This window comes from Poecilia reticulata, linkage group LG2 (assembly GCF_000633615.1).
Source record: "Poecilia reticulata strain Guanapo linkage group LG2, Guppy_female_1.0+MT, whole genome shotgun sequence".
NCBI lineage: Eukaryota > Metazoa > Chordata > Actinopteri > Cyprinodontiformes > Poeciliidae > Poecilia > Poecilia reticulata.
The window spans coordinates 31,424,784-31,440,529 of NC_024332.1; the positions used below are offsets into that span (position 1 = coordinate 31,424,784).

At 37.8% G+C, this 15,746-nt stretch overlaps 1 protein-coding gene across 5 annotated transcripts in view; it reads right to left on the reverse strand.

Moving 5' to 3' along the window:
• adam23b (ADAM metallopeptidase domain 23b) overlaps positions 1–9,879 on the reverse strand; it is a 28,627-nt gene extending 18,748 nt beyond the window's left edge. For 3 of the 5 annotated variants that reach the window (XM_008398678.2, XM_008398694.2, XM_008398686.2), the window contains exons 1-4: positions 9,600–9,877; positions 8,844–9,061; positions 8,530–8,606; positions 308–371 (exon numbers count right to left, since the gene is read on the reverse strand). In XM_008398678.2, coding sequence (XP_008396900.1) covers positions 308–371; positions 8,530–8,606; positions 8,844–9,061; positions 9,600–9,675 — 435 coding nt within the window. In that variant the 5' untranslated portion in view covers positions 9,676–9,877. Of the gene's footprint in view, positions 1–307; positions 372–8,529; positions 8,607–8,843; positions 9,062–9,599 lie in introns of all 5 variants that reach the window. The other 2 variants (XM_017302330.1, XM_008398670.2) reach the window with 2 other exon arrangements.
• Positions 9,880–15,746: the final 5,867 nt, after the last annotated feature.

The window sequence follows — 15,746 nt, forward strand, 5'->3', positions numbered from 1 at the left end:
TCTATCTATCTATCTATCTATCTATCTATCTATCTATCTATCTATCTATCTATCTATCTATCTATCTATCTATCTATCTATCTATCTATCTATCTGTCTGTCTGTCTCAATGCTTTCCTATAAAACAGCTCATCGTTGCACGTCAGAGCTGATGCCATTTTTAACTATTTTCTTTCACTAAATGTTTTTCTGATTTTACACAAAGCCAATCTATAAATGTCATCATTGCCCTCTGATCTGTAAAAAAAAAAAAAAAAAAAATGAAAATAGCAGAACAGAGAGAGAGCCAGAGGAAGAAGATGATTACCTTCGACAAGACGGGTTTTCCGTTTTCGTAGTGGATCTCAATGTAATCGGAGGACAGCAGGTCACTGTTAAAATGAATGAATTAGTAACTAGGATCAGCCGCAATGTATGAAATGGGGTTCTGCTAAAAGTTTAGAAGAAGTGGCTATCTCTAAAGCAAAATACGATTGCCTTGGCATCTACATTTTACAGTTTCTTATCAGTCACTTTGGTGCATAACTTGGAAAAGAATTGATATCACATCTTCAATCATCAAAAAATCAATTTCTGTGAACAAGTTACAAATGCGTTTGTACATTCATGCAAGTATTTATGAACAGTTCTCTACATTTCTTCTACATTTTTAATTGCTTAATGTCTAAATCTGTCTTGAATTGGTAAAATTGCTCACAGGTGAATCCTGAGTTTCTTTATTGAGCCAATGATCAAGCAGTTTTATAGCTCAGTGAACCATGAACTGAAAGGTAGGTAGTGTAAATGGCAAGAGCACAACATGATGTCAAATGTCTGACAATGGAAGGTCAACAGCATGTGCAGTTTTCGTTAAGCAGATTGCTGTATTTGTATTTTTGTTTTATTTCTTTCAGTTCTGCAGTGCTGTCTTTTATTTTCTGTGTCACAATGACATGGTCTGCCAATAAATTACAGTAAAAGCATAAATGTGAGTCTTGTCCAGTCTCCTGCCATTGGTCTCCCACAATTACAATTTACAATACTTTAGCCATAGTTTACAACAGAACATCCCTCCAGTGAACACTATTTTATGAACATTTACAGTGTTGCCATGTTTGTTTTTGATGACTTCTTACACCAAATTGTATGATTATTTACACAGGACACAGAGGTTGGAGGCAGTGGTGACTTTAAATATTTCTACTAAAGTGGTGGAAGATGGAAGAAGTCCACTTTGTTAACGGCTCTTTTATTAGCCATTAGCTCAAGCCTGCAGGTCCAACTAATCAGAAGATGATGGTTGTTTACATTCAATATTAGGATCAAAACAGGGTAACTACCTAACAGAAAAGCCATGTAATTATCAACATAATAGCATTTAGCTAAGCTGCTATCATGTTATTTTTGCAAAGCTTATACTCATATTAGACAGTTACTGTGACCAGAATCCTTTTGTGTATGTCATTCTCAATTTGTGTTTTAGACAGGAAGATCTTTGGTGCAGCACCCCCTCCAGCCTCCATTTCCTGTGTATTTAATCAACCTCTTTTTTGTTTAGAAATTGGCAAAATAATCTTCTCTAAATCAACTGCTTTTTAGCATCCTTTTTGAAACATTTAAAGTTGTCTTAATACAGTTGGAGCTTAGCGTCAACCTCTAAATCCAGCTAATCTGAATTCATACTACATCAGAAGTCTTATCTGCTGAGAGAATACCTGGTTATAACCTTTTGAGAGAGCCTCACTGAAAATATATCAACATGTCCTTTATGTCAGGAGAATGTGACTCAGTCCCGGTAGAAAAACGTGTTTTCTGTTTTCTCTGACTCACATTTTGTGGCTGCTTTGCTTGGCAAACGAGCAAGAGGCTACTCAAACATTCCCAGTTGAAAAGAGTGAAGGGGTATGATTCATGACTTAACTCTGCCCCACTCAACCCAAGCAAATAAATAAATAAAAAAATACAAACAGAACACTGAAAACAATTATGTACAACTGCATCCAACAGCTTATAGAGACAAGAAGAGAAACCAGTAAAACAAAATGAAAGCTGCAAACAAGCCCTGATGTGATAAATGATCACCAGGCTCCAGTTTTCACCTTGAACACAACAGTCCTGCTGTCAGTTGCTGCTGTCTGAGTCAGCATCCCTCACCGTTACACACACTCAATCTGTTAGCTGACTTCAAAAGACTGCAGAATCTGCCATAACCGCGCTTTTTTTCTTTTTCCTCTTTCCTCCTGGATTTAACCTTGCAAATCAACAACATCCCCCACCCCCTCTCTGTGAACATGCGTGCATGAAGAAAAAAAAAAGAAAAAGAAAAGCTCTGACATGTTCGAGTGAGGCTAAGAAGCATGTGAGCAGAAACTGCACCCTTTCGTAGAGAAAAGTCAGAGCAGGAGCAGCATCTCTGAGGTATTCCTCAGCGAAGGGGCTATTTTTAGCTCGGCAGATGAAGCAGGACGAGACGAGTGAGTGGGCCATGCCACGGTGTCTTGGTGTTTGCGTGTTGGAGCGTGAGTGCAGGGCGTAAAGGGACTGAGCAAAGCAACACGGGCACCTTGAGGAGCATGTCTGCTTGACTTGTGCAAAAAGGATACAAACGGGGAGTCCTGCTCAGAGGTCCCTGAGCGAGCAGACAGAATGCTACACTGCAGCAGCAGCAGCAGGGAAAAGCCAGAGAGAAAGGTCCAGGAAACTACGGGAGGTTCTCACGTCTGGCGCCAGATCAAATCAAGCCCCGCTGCAGCACATAATGCTCCCATGCTGTTCATGTAACGCTGCAATCTGTCCCCTAATGAAGGAGACGCTCTAAGGAAAGGTCACAGACACTCAAATACTCTGCAGACCCTAAAGCCCCTCGAGGTAAAACAGGATCCTGATCCTCTGAAACAATTCAGTTTGAATTAAATTCCCCCCCAGCTTCCAGTCCCAGGTTCACCGAGAGATGAGCAGAGAAACCAGCAAACAGCAGCACTTTGCAGATCCAGCTATATTTAGCGCAGCACCGGTGCAGCTACAACACAAGACAAAGACTTCAAACCGCTGCTCTTACACCAAAAAAAAAAAAAAAAAAAAGGCCATCATTGATAACCAACATGCAAACAGCTGGCAATCAAGGTCACACAGCTCTCTGTTTGATTCCTTAACATTGAACAACATGCACTGGTAGTGCAAATTAAGTTCATTAGGTTGTAATTTCAGAGTGATTTTTCTGTAAGACATACAAGCTGTATTTAGTTTGACCTTCAAAAACACAAAGTCAGGCAGATTTCTAAAACTGCTGCCAAAAACCGCTGAATTCTGCACTTTGTAATTTTATCCCGGCACATTACTGTTACCAGCTAGGGTTTTCTGTAAAATCAGCTAAATTTATTTTAGATGTAGCTTGTCACCTACAGAACAATGTGTTATGAAATGTTTTTTTCAATTCTTTATATGTTTGCTGAAAATTGGTAATATAGAATGCGTACACATACAAAAAACACATCCGTCAAATCAGAAAAGGCGTCAGTTCTTTGAAGTAGGTTCATTAAAAAAAATTTCTGATGTTTAAAATCTCCACATATATGGGGACGCCAAGAGACTCAGTGGTAGAGCCTCTGGTTTGATTCCCATCCGGCTGCTTGACTTCCCTTGCTTTCTGTCTAGCTACTATTGAATACATGTCACTGGTGCCATTGAAAAAAAAAAATCCTCATTCAAATGATAAGTTTTCTTTGCTTGTATTCCTACTTAAAGGTTCATTCCTTCCAGTTAGCCCCACCATTCATGCGTTTGTAGAAAAGTCTAATCTGCTGCTTTCATTCAAGCCAATCCCACAGGAAAGTAAATCAGAAAGTACCTCATTGCTCTGTGGTCCAAAAGAGAGAAGACTGGTGAACTAAAGTTTTATGAGTTCAGACTACATTCGCTTACAAGTTATGGAAAACCCCGTAAGTCTTTAAGGTGATTTTTTTTTTTTAAGTTTTTTTTTATTCCTGCAAAGGAAATCCCCACTTACTTTTACCCAGCTTACTTTTAAGAAGAAAAAAAATGCAAATCTGGCTGTTTATTCCAAAATCTTTTCAAGATATTCTATCTTTGATGTCAAGATTATGAAATAGTGCTATCATTTACCATGTAAAAGAAAAAGCTAGCATTATTTCTCCCAAAAAAGGGCAATGTGGTGCGCATTCAGTTCACTTCATACCAGGTCTTATTCAAAAATGTAAAAAAGATTTTGGAATAAACACTTTTTTTTTTATTCCACATTGTAGAATAGCAATTTCACACATCTTTTTTTTTTTTTTTTTACTGCTGTAGCTTTTTATTGGTATTAAATAGATTTAGGTTGGCAAGGATTTAAATATTTAACATCTGCATAATTTATGTTTAGTAATAATTTATGGAATTGTTTTGTTTCAGTCTTTTCCTGGTTATCCCTCTCTATTTTTCTCTATCTCTCTCTCTCTCTCCCTTTTCATCTTCCATTCTTTTTTCTTTACTTTCTTCTTTCCCTTTCTTTCTTTTTTCTTTCTTCCTCTTTCTTAATAATGTGATAGTGACTTCTTATATTAGTAAAACAGCCACAATTTTGTCTGACATGTTTACTGAATGACTATATTTTACATCAGAACAAATTATTTAAACTCCATTAAGATATGAAAGCAAGTGAAACCTTTAGACTAGCTTTTTGGTAGGAATCCGTGACATAAAGCTGTTTAAAGAACACAAGGATGGCAAACCACAAACCCATTGTCTCTCTGCTCATTTCAGTGCATAGCTATAAAGATGTCTCCATCTGCAGACTGGCAGCTGAGCAAAAATGATTTGTAACCATTAAGAACCAGGCTGAAGTTTTAAATTACATCATCCCTGACTGCATTATCTGAAACTAATGCTGCATTAATCAGTCTAATAATGCTACTATATGATATATAATACATGCAATTTGCTCTTAACTACTGATTAAAATCAGAATTGTTTTCTTGTTTGCTTCAGCTAGAAAACTCAAGCTTCAGCAAACAAGCTAAAAAAAAAATTCTAAAACTCCATAATCTTTTTGTTAAATTTGCTTTCATTTTATTTTAGTTCAGCGTTTCCTAGAAAACATGTTACCAAGCAGACCTAGTTATTTTCTTTCTAATGTCTTTGCAGTTTCAATTATATTTTGTATGTAGAATTAATGTGGCTGCATTTTTAGCTCCAGCACCGATAGCAATATAGACTTTCTGCACTCTTATACGACTCAAATGCCATTTCAGCAAAGTCTGAACAGCTAAAAACATTTTGAATAATTAAAGACTTTTTTTTATGTTTCACCTAATGTGTCTTCCATAAAAGAGGTCACAGTGGTTCTGATGGGTCATCCTACTTCTGCGTTGGTCCTGCACTGTAAAACATTTCAGCCACATTTAGTTGTGTCAGCTATCAACCCATTAAGTCAAAGAAACCATGCAGATTTTGATTCTGAACTTGCTTTTACTCAAGTTATATCAGTGAACATTAAACAAACACTGATTACTCATTTTGTTGGAATTATTATTATTATTTTATTTAAAATGTAAAATGATTCCTGTAATATGTTTTTCCTAGATTTTCAATTGTTTTTGTCATGTTGATTGATCAAAATGTATCGGTCTCTGTTGAATTGTCCTGACGTCCGCAACATGGAAGCATCATTTCATTGTATGTCTTAACATGCAAAATGCCTGAATAAGTTATTATAATGTCAAGCATATTTCTATACATTTCCGTTAGATTTTTTTCCCCCAAATGTGTCCTGAACTGGTAAACTGCTGCTGAGTTTCTCCAACAAAGATAAATGTATGAAGCATTAGATCAACCAAGTTTCTGAAATAGCTCAAATGTATCTCTGATTAACTATGAACTGGCAAATATATAGTGTGTATAGCCAGAAAAATGTAACATTTCTGATAATGAAAGGACATGGACTAGGACAAGGTCAACAGTCAGAGAGAAGAAGATGAAGAGGAGCGAGGAGGCAAAACAAAGGAAGAGGCAGAAGGAGCTGAGGACATCCACCAGTTTCCATCACTCCAACATCTTCAGGTTATAATTTGCAACCCGCAACAGGATGCTGATGGAGTTCCTCCTGTCATTCCCCAGCCCCATTGAGAATTCTTTTAAGCATGGAGATGAAAAGTAAGGGAAGACTGCACTGTAATTCCTCAATCACTATATATAAAGTTTTCTATTGTTTCTGTTGCTATTTCTATTTTTGCATTTTTTTTCTTTGTTTTCTGTGGAGCTGTGTTTTCCTTTCTGTATCACAATGACACGGTCTTTCAACAAATTACAGAAAAATCACAAAATCAAATTTTTCCATTGGTCTCCCTCAATCACAGTTTACACTGGTTATCATCTAAACTTTGGCCATAGTTTACAGTAGAACATCCCTCCAGAGTCACTGCTATATTGACAAAATGACTAATCCATTTGACTGCCTCATCCAAACACGATGAAACATGGCCTTGTCATTCTGAGGCGCTGACATGTTTACTGACACAGATTTTTAATTTTGAGAGATGAACTGAGAATTTTGAGGAGGAAATTGGATTTTGCAGGTAACTCATGCTGTTTTACTGAATTGTTTGGAGAAATGCACATACTGTTTTGCAAATGTCAGAAATGATTTGAGAAATGCACCAAAGTGACTGTAATAAAGTGCATGCAGCTATTTTGTTCATGCAAGTTGTATGAAGATTTTAAATTCTGTAAATATAAAGTAAGTAGTCATTTAAACTATGGTAATATATAAATGTGTACTTGTTTAGCGTGGTGAAGAGCATCTATGTGAAATAATTACTTGACTTATATTACAGTGCTAAGATAGAACAAGTTACGATTTAAGATTAATGAGCTATCCACTAACTTTAAAAAAAAGTGTTTAGACAACTTGTCTCTTAGTGTTAAATCAACTAAACGAACTTTAGTTTCTGAGTTAAAACAAAAACAGTTTCCCTCTTGACTTTATTTGCTTTCTCAAGGCAGTATGTGAACTTTATTTTCAAATTAAAACACCTTCAAATGTTTTACAGTGTGGAGGCTGAAGCTTAGAGTAAGTATGAGATGGGGCACAAACAAAACTGACTTCCATGTTCTGAAAACAACTCCAGATCAAAACCTGGCAGAGGTTTATGAGAAAGCTACTTTTGTAAGCTTTAAAGTGTCTTTACATTTGCACTGAGTGATTACACAGTAAATGGAGGTAGCAACATCAATGATCTTTTTTTTTTGCGTAAAACACATACTGAGAACACGACACGTAAAGGGTTTCCAATCAAGCTGTCTGGCATTTAAGTGAAGAGCCAAAACATCATGAAGGTTTAGGTGAATACTCTAACACTGATACTGTCTTACTTTTCCACTGGCTATTTACTCTAACTTACATGTATCATTCTTCAAACATGTTTCACTCAGGAAGGTTATTGGTGGTGCACTGCCTCCATCTACTTCCATTTCCCATATCACTGGCTTCTGTGTAAATAAACACCCAAGAAAAATCTATATTGTTCAAAAAGTCCATAAAAATAGTGTTAGATTAAATTACTAGGATATTTTTGTTGTTGGACTTGTTTAAAGTCCGACAAGGTGTTGGCCTGTCTCGTAATAGCCCTGAGCTTCAGGTTCCAGGAGCAGCAAATTGGGGCTTAAGCTAAATGAAGAAACCAAGATGATTATTTATGGCAGCTACTTTAGTAATTTATGATAAGAAACTAAAATACTTTCTATCCATGAAAGATATTTGCTACATTATCAGGTATGAAGCCGCTATACTTTCACAAGAAATTACTGTTTAGCTAGCTGCTCTCTAATTTAAACAACTTCCATGTTATACTTTGATTACATTTTTGGAGATGGTAAAGTGTTTTGATAAGCCGATCATGAGTCGACCGGGATAATTTCCTAACAACTATGGGACCCTGACCAGAGTAAATAATAATTGCCCATGCAATTGCTCAAGAGTATGGGCGCAAAATGGTTTGTTCACAGTTATGAAATTGAAGCAAAAAGGAATGAAACTGCAATGATACATGGGTCATATAGACTGTTTCCCAGGGTGACAATTCACAGCAGGGATGACAAACACCAGATAAAAAAAGTAAAACTTTTTCTGTCACTTGGGCCTTCAACAAGTGTTTTATTGCTTTTATGCAAGAGCAGTCAATGGGTAGTTTGGCCCCTCACTTCGATGCTGAAAATAGGGAGATTGTATTGCTTTCAATAAAATCTATCCCAGAATCTCAGATAAATTCCTGCGTTATGATGGGTTGATGGATTGACTTGTCCAGCGCCCCATAAATGCCAGAACCTCTGTGCAGGTGTGAAATTTGGGTTCAATTTGGCAGGGGGCCCAGTCGACCTGGAGCTAATGTGGCATCCTTTGACTACAGGTAAGGGAACAATTACTGATAATAACTTCAAAGAAATCCACTCAAAAAAGACTGAGCTATCATTGTCAGAAGTGAGGTCACTCCTAGCAATAATCACAGCTTATTGTAGAAAGATCAAAAAGGAACAAAAGGAGTTGCATGTGCTTACTTGTTCAACGTTAGATCCAGAACAAATCTGGAACCGAATGCCTCTAACTGGAAGCTGGCCTGGGCGAGGTGGACTGTCTGAAGATGACACAAAAATATTAAAGCTGTACATTAAAAAGAGAAGTCGATTTCAACACCCAAAGCAGATTAATGGAACAAGTCAGTTCCATTCCGCAAAATTTTATTACGCCCAGAGGGAAGCTAGACATTATAGGAGCTCTGATTATGCACTTCTCTGTTACACTCGCGAGGCACAGTGCAGCAGGATGGATCTCATTGGTTTTTCAACACAAACCCGTCTCAGAGTGAGCTTACCTGGTCAGCCGCGGCCTGGTTCTTGGCATGGGTGTTGAGGTCATGGTGGGTGCTCTCGGAGTCCTCATTCAGGTAGTAGATCAGCCGTGAGGGGTAGGTGATGGCGTGCTCTGCTGCATGGTGTGTTGTGTTGTCTGTGGCAGGTGCTGCAGTCGCCTGTTGCTTCAGCAGTGCTGACGCTGCGTCCCTCTCAACCTTGTCCTCTACTCCTTGGGAAGCTGGATTTGAACGGAAATAACACATCTGACTTATCTAAAGCACAAAGCTGCCGTTTTCTGAAGAAAAGCATGGCATTGTTCATGGAAGGGCTCAGCTCCATGACATTTTCAGTTGAATGTGGTGATTTCAAACAGAAACAAAATTGCTTCATACTCGACTGCTTTTAACGGGCGTATAACCAAATTAAAAGGTTTATCCAAACAAAAGAGTCTCAAATTGATTTCCTGTGGCTGCTGTTTCTTATGTGGGGAAACAAATTTAATAGAGTTGGGCGCTTTTTAGTGTCGGAACAAAAGATGCTGTTGTCATGCTGTTTTTCATGCACCATCACGTTGGAGACGCCGCATATTAAACAGAATAAATTCCCCGTGATTTGTTTTAGGGAGATGAACGAGCACGGCGCACGATTAAGCGCAAATTTTCTCTAAACATTTTTAAAAATATATATACATCTCATCCAAGGAGTTGAGTGTCAAAAAAATATATATATATATATATTTTCTTTTTAAAACAACAGCGAGCTGTTGCAATACGCACCGGATGAAGCCAGTGATGGATGGAGCCAAGGCGAGAGGACGCAGACGAGCGAAGTGGCGAGAAATATCAAATGCATGATTCATATTTGATTGCTGAAATAACCCAATATCATCATCACAACGACGCTGTTAATCGCTGGGGGCCCATCATCGTGGCGCGGGAGGGGACAGGCCGTGTGGAGGGGGGGTCTTTCTTCATGGATCCATCCAGGAGACACCGGGCTCTGCTGCTGCAGTAGTGGCTGAGGAGGATGAACGAGGGGAGGAGGGGGAGGAGGAGGAAGAGGAGGGAGCCGAAAGAAGGCGGTGGCCAGGCAGATACACACTGTAGGTTGATATACTGGAAGCCAAGCAGCAGCAGACTCCTCCTCAGCGTGGTCAGTGTTGCCCTTCACACTGACAGGCAGACACAAACAGAGGCATGGAGTGATGGCAACATAAAATAAAATGAAATAAAATAAAAAAAATGAGATTGAGAGAAAGAGAGAGAGAGATTGGAAACATGTGGGGAAGCTAAAATAAATTTTATTTCCAAAAAAGAGGGAAAAAAAGAAAATTCCAATGAAGTGATTGCAACAGAAGCATTGCTGCAATTTATTCTTTTGTTTCTAGAGGTAGTCAGTGACAAGGGACTCAATATGAAATTCCACGAAGTACAAAAAAAAAAAAAGAGAGGCGATACTAAGCCGAGGACACTCTTCAAGATAAGAAAGGATAGAGTACATGGAATTCCAGTGGTTGAGGTGGTGCTTGTATCCATGAGTCACGAAATGGCTTCATGAAAATTGCTATGTGTTGTAATCCAGGACATAAATTACAGACGCTGCATGGTTTTGTTGCCTCAGAGAAACAATGACTCAACATGTCCGTAATATTCTGGCGTCTTGTTTTTTAAAGTCAGATGTTTACAGACACTGTGCTGGCCTTTAAACGGTTTGGAAAGCTCACATGACGATGTTATGTAAGATTCTGATTGGTTGAGGTTTTCATATTTGCATTAAACAGAGGCACAGCTGACATCAGGGGAAAATCAAAGAAAATTTCCTGGGGAGATTTTCTTCCCCAGATGATCTTCACAAACAAGTCTACCATCTGGTTACAAACAGACTTGTGATCGTCTGTCTGCAACTTGATAAGACTTGACAACAGGACAGCAACAACACCCAAAAAACAACTCAAACTGCAGTTTTGATCTAACTGCAGTGAACTGGTTTACATCCATCCATCCATCCATTTTCTTTACACCCTTGTCCCTTAGTGGGGTCGGGAGGGTTGCTGGTGCCCATCTCCAGCTAACGTTCCACCTAGGGGCAATTTGGAAAGGCCAATTAACCTAACAGTCATGTTTTAGGACTGTGGGAGGAAACCGGAGTACCCGGAGAAAACCCACGCATGCACAGGGAGAATATGCAAACTCCATGCAGAAAGACCCCGGGCCGGGAATCGAACCCAGAACCTTCTTGCTGCAAGGCAACAGCTCTCTGGTTTACATCAAAAGTGAAAAAAAATATATATATATTTGAGATATATAGAAAAACCAGATGATTTTGGATCAAGTAGAAATCTCTTGAGACATAACTGTAGCACTTAATCATCAGGTAAAGATTAATTCATCAAGGTTGGAGTGACTTTCCACCTTTGAGGAATTGACCGAAAGGCAGCAGGTCTGATTTAACAGGCTTAACACAAATATCTAGATGTGTTTTAGCACAGAACTTCAAGATTGAAGAGCTGGATCAGGATTGTGAAAGGTACCAGCTGAAAAAAATTAATCCTTATCTAGCAAGCTTGGAAAGTGAGGAAATTTAAGCAAAATTCAATGCTCTGTCAAATTTCCCAAGAGCTTATACTTGTGAAAGATGAGTATAAACTTATGTTTATACTTTCACAAGTCAAGAATGTTTAATCAGAAAACATTTAAAGACATTTTCAAAATATGAGAAAAAGCAGAATCTGTGGGAAAGAGTCACACCTTAAACACACGCACGCACGCACTCGCACACACACACACACACACACACACACACACACACCCACGCACCAACGCACACACACACTCTCTTCCCCTTCTATGAAACTGCTGCAACACAGATTTATGATAAAAATGAAAGAACATTATGTGGAAATATTGAAGCAATATTTCATGACATAAGCCTGAAATTTGACGTCTGGAGACAAATGTGTCAGCCAGATGGACAATGACACTCTGAACGTCTTCAAATTAGTTAAGTGGCTTAAAAACAACCGAGTTGATGTTTTTGATCTGCCTGATCTGTATTTGCACTGGAAATAATTGTTCTTAGAAAGAAAGGACACACATAATAAAGAAACAATGAAGATGTTTATTACCAGGAACACAGGAAGTCACGCAAAATTTAAAAGCGCAGATATTATTCTGTGTTTTTATTTTACACTTTAACATACAAAGCTGTTAAGTAAAATTATGTGAGAATGAATTGTGTTTAAAAGCCAATTCCTTCGTTTCTCCCATTACAAGATGAGTCACATATACACCGCAAGCCAGACTAAACAGGCTACACCATCAACATGGAGAACACTGAGCGACATTCCGCATGGTTTCCTGATGGCTGAAAGAGAATTGTTAATTGAAAGACAATATGATTTAGGATTTTACGTACCAGTGTAGAAAATCAAAGATTTACTGAGTGACAAGAACAATTAGATGGTGACTGCTTTGCACAGTTTCCTTACAGGATGTGTGTGTTCTCCAGTATATTTGTCTCTGAGTATAAATACTATCTTTGGAGGAGATTGAATGAGAAAACTTATAGTCAGGAACATTTTTCATTTATACCTTGGTTATTAGACACCATAGATTTACTAGACTCCTGAGGAATATAACATCATGTACAAAAAATGCGACTCATTCTGACTCACTGGCTATCGGATGGAATAAAAAAATGTAAAAAGTTAACAACAATGTCTGTCGGGAAGATCTTCAATGTTTCAGGCTGCACCAGCATGAGAAAGGCTGGCTAATTTGACACAAGCAGTAGCAATGTAGCTCCCTGTAAACAAAGACCTGCTGAAATGCATTGTGTCTATTTCAAATCTATCAAAACTGCTTAATTCCACTTAAACAAACAAGCTGGGTAAGGAGAATGTCTATTGTAGAAACAGGACTGACACCCAGGGTGACTCTTTAGGAGCAGCAGAGATACACAGCTCAGGTGGATCAACCAACAGCCAATAAAACAATATGTGCAGCCATATTCACAAGCCATGCAGCCATGGAAAGAGGAGGACCTATTGGGAAGATGATAGAATAGAATAGAATAGAATAGAATAGAATAGAATAGAATAGAATAGAATAGAATAGAATAGAATAGAATAGAATAGAATAGAATAGAATAGACAATAGGTTCAGATTTACAACATAAAATACTGCACAGTTAAAAAAATAGTATTCTCTGATTCTGAGAGATGTCCAACTGAGTGAGATCATTTTAAAAAATGTACAAAATTGCTCTATATTAGTGCAAAAATGGAGTAGTTACGGTCTTTACAACTACTGGGATGACAAATATGATGACGCTGTTTGGAAGATGGATTGAGTTAAATTCAGGCTAATTTTGGAGAAAGATCTGTGGTAAGTTAAAATTAACTACACTACAACTGGGGCAGAGGTTTCCCTTCCAGCAGAACAACAACCCCAAACAAGCAGCCCAAGTTCCAGTGGATCAATTTAGATCAAAACCTCTTCATGTGTTAGAACGGCCTAGTCAAAATCCATACCCTAAATCAGTGACTGCATGGAAAGAACTGAAAATTTAGGCGTGCAGATGCTCTCCGTTCAATCTGATACAAACATGAACCAAACAACTTCCTGTTGTAATTGCAGCAAAAAGAGGTTCTGCAAATTATTGACTCAACGGGGCTGAATAAATTTAAATGATACAACTTTTGGATTATATTTATGTAAACCAAAAAAAAGAGAAAAAGTCACTTCCCTTCCACATTATAATTATGTACCATTTTCAGAGTCAAACTCAAAATCCAAATAAAATACATTGAACTATGTGGGTGGAACGTGGAAAAATCATATAATAGTTTATGGGCTGTAACCCACTCTATGAAGCGTAACAACTTTGCAGGATTTGAGCCTGTAAATAGTGTCCGGATATATGCCTGTAGTTTGGCTAAATTTGATCATCATAAAAAGGTTTTTTTTTTTTATCCTTATATCCTCTCAAAGATATAAGAAAATCTTGATGATTTGGAATCAAGTAGAAACCTCTTCAAACACAACTGCAGCATGTAATCATCAAGCAAAGAGCTATTCATCAAATCTGGAGTGGCTTAAAGGGCTCCACAGAAAGACCCCAGGTCTGACTTAACAGGCTTAATACAAGGATCTAGTTGAGGAAGATTGAGGAAGGCTTGCAAATGTTAGGGGAACATTATTTCCCATTATCTGACCAAACATTATTTGGCCAGATAACTGCTTGGCTGCAACATGCTAGGTAGGTTTTGTACTGATTACAAAAATGATTACCTCCACAATAAAAAGCAAAGGTACAAACTGAAATAATGCATCCTTATCTCATCAGCTTGGAAAGGCAGGGAAATTAAACAAAAGCCACTGCTTTGGCAATGTTAACCTCAAAGGGGAAATAGCCTAATCAGGCCAAGAATGTGCAACCAGGAAACATTTTCAGGAATTAAAAAAAATAATAATAATAAATCAAGTGGAAAAACACATAACTTGTGGGAAAGAGCCCCAGTTATCTTGGAACACTGTGGCACTTCTGCAGAAACGTTTCAAGCCATTGTTCGTTTTGTGCCTATCTCACTGAGAGAAAGCTCTGTTTTCCCCAGTTTTTTTCTAACTCCACGTGAAYGCTCAATGTAGACATGCTGATGTTCAACATAATGCAAGTACTTCATTTTTAAGCTTCAGTCGGATTCACCGCTGAAATCACACAGACACGCATAAGATGACGTAAAAGGCCACATCAGTGTGTGAGATCTGTTGTGTAACGTCTTTGTGGAGAAAATGACCCCTCATCACCATTATCTATGCCTCTTTGGAAGCTGGAGTTTGGGTGTGCACCAAGGGTTTAATGGAGGTCATTAAACAAATGCACAATGGATCTGTGATGCACACAAGAGCTGTAGGAGGTTTTTGTAATTCTGTAAACAAATGAATACGTAAATTCAGCCCGGTTTATAACATCTGTAGCTCTCATAAACTAATTTTGCAGACATAAACACTGGTTAGCAGCTGTATTTATAACCCCCTTAGCTTTCCTGACATGTTTTCACATTACAGCCACAGGCGTTAAAGTATGTTTATTAGGATTTTATTTGATAGATCAAAACAAAATGGTGCATGATTGTGAAAACTGAGAAAAACTAAATGTAGTTTTCAACTTATTTTTTTTATTATTATTTTTACAAATAAAATTCTGAAAAGTGTGGCATGCATTTGCATTCAGCCATCTGAGACAATTATGAGTAGAACCTGCTGTCGCTACAGCTGCAAATTTTTGGGAGAGTAAAGATTGAAATTTCTTGSTATCTTTTCAAGTCTTGCCAAAGATTATAATTTTTGGGTGTGAACTTTTGAGTAAGTCATCCTGTCACATGAATATATTTGGATCTGTACCATTGTAGCTCTGGCTTTATGTTTAGGGTTGTTTCAGAAGAGTTTCTTAATGAATCGTTGATGTAACCTCAAAGGGGAAATAGTCTTCGAGAAATGTTGGTAGVCCTGCCACTCTTATTCCATGTAACATAGAATTTTAGGAGCTATTARGATTTGAGATGTTGTTTTTTTTTGCCCATTTYAACTTAAGTTGTAAATATGGAATAAGTGTGGAACTCATCTCTCTAAAATAAATAAATAATGTGGTTTGTGGCAGTAAATGTATAATTTAACAAGAGGCAATTACTTTTCAAATAGAATCARACACGTTTGGAAAGCTTGAATAAAATAATTAGATAGTCATTAAATGWTTTCTTTGATGATTTGAAACATTTAGCATGACAACAAAAGAATAAATCCGTGAAGGAGCAATACAAAGCACTTCATGTGATGGCTGAGTGATTCAAAGCGGACAAAAGAATAACGACCAACATGATTTTACTATTCTGTCACAAACTTGTTATCAAATTAGGTATTCAG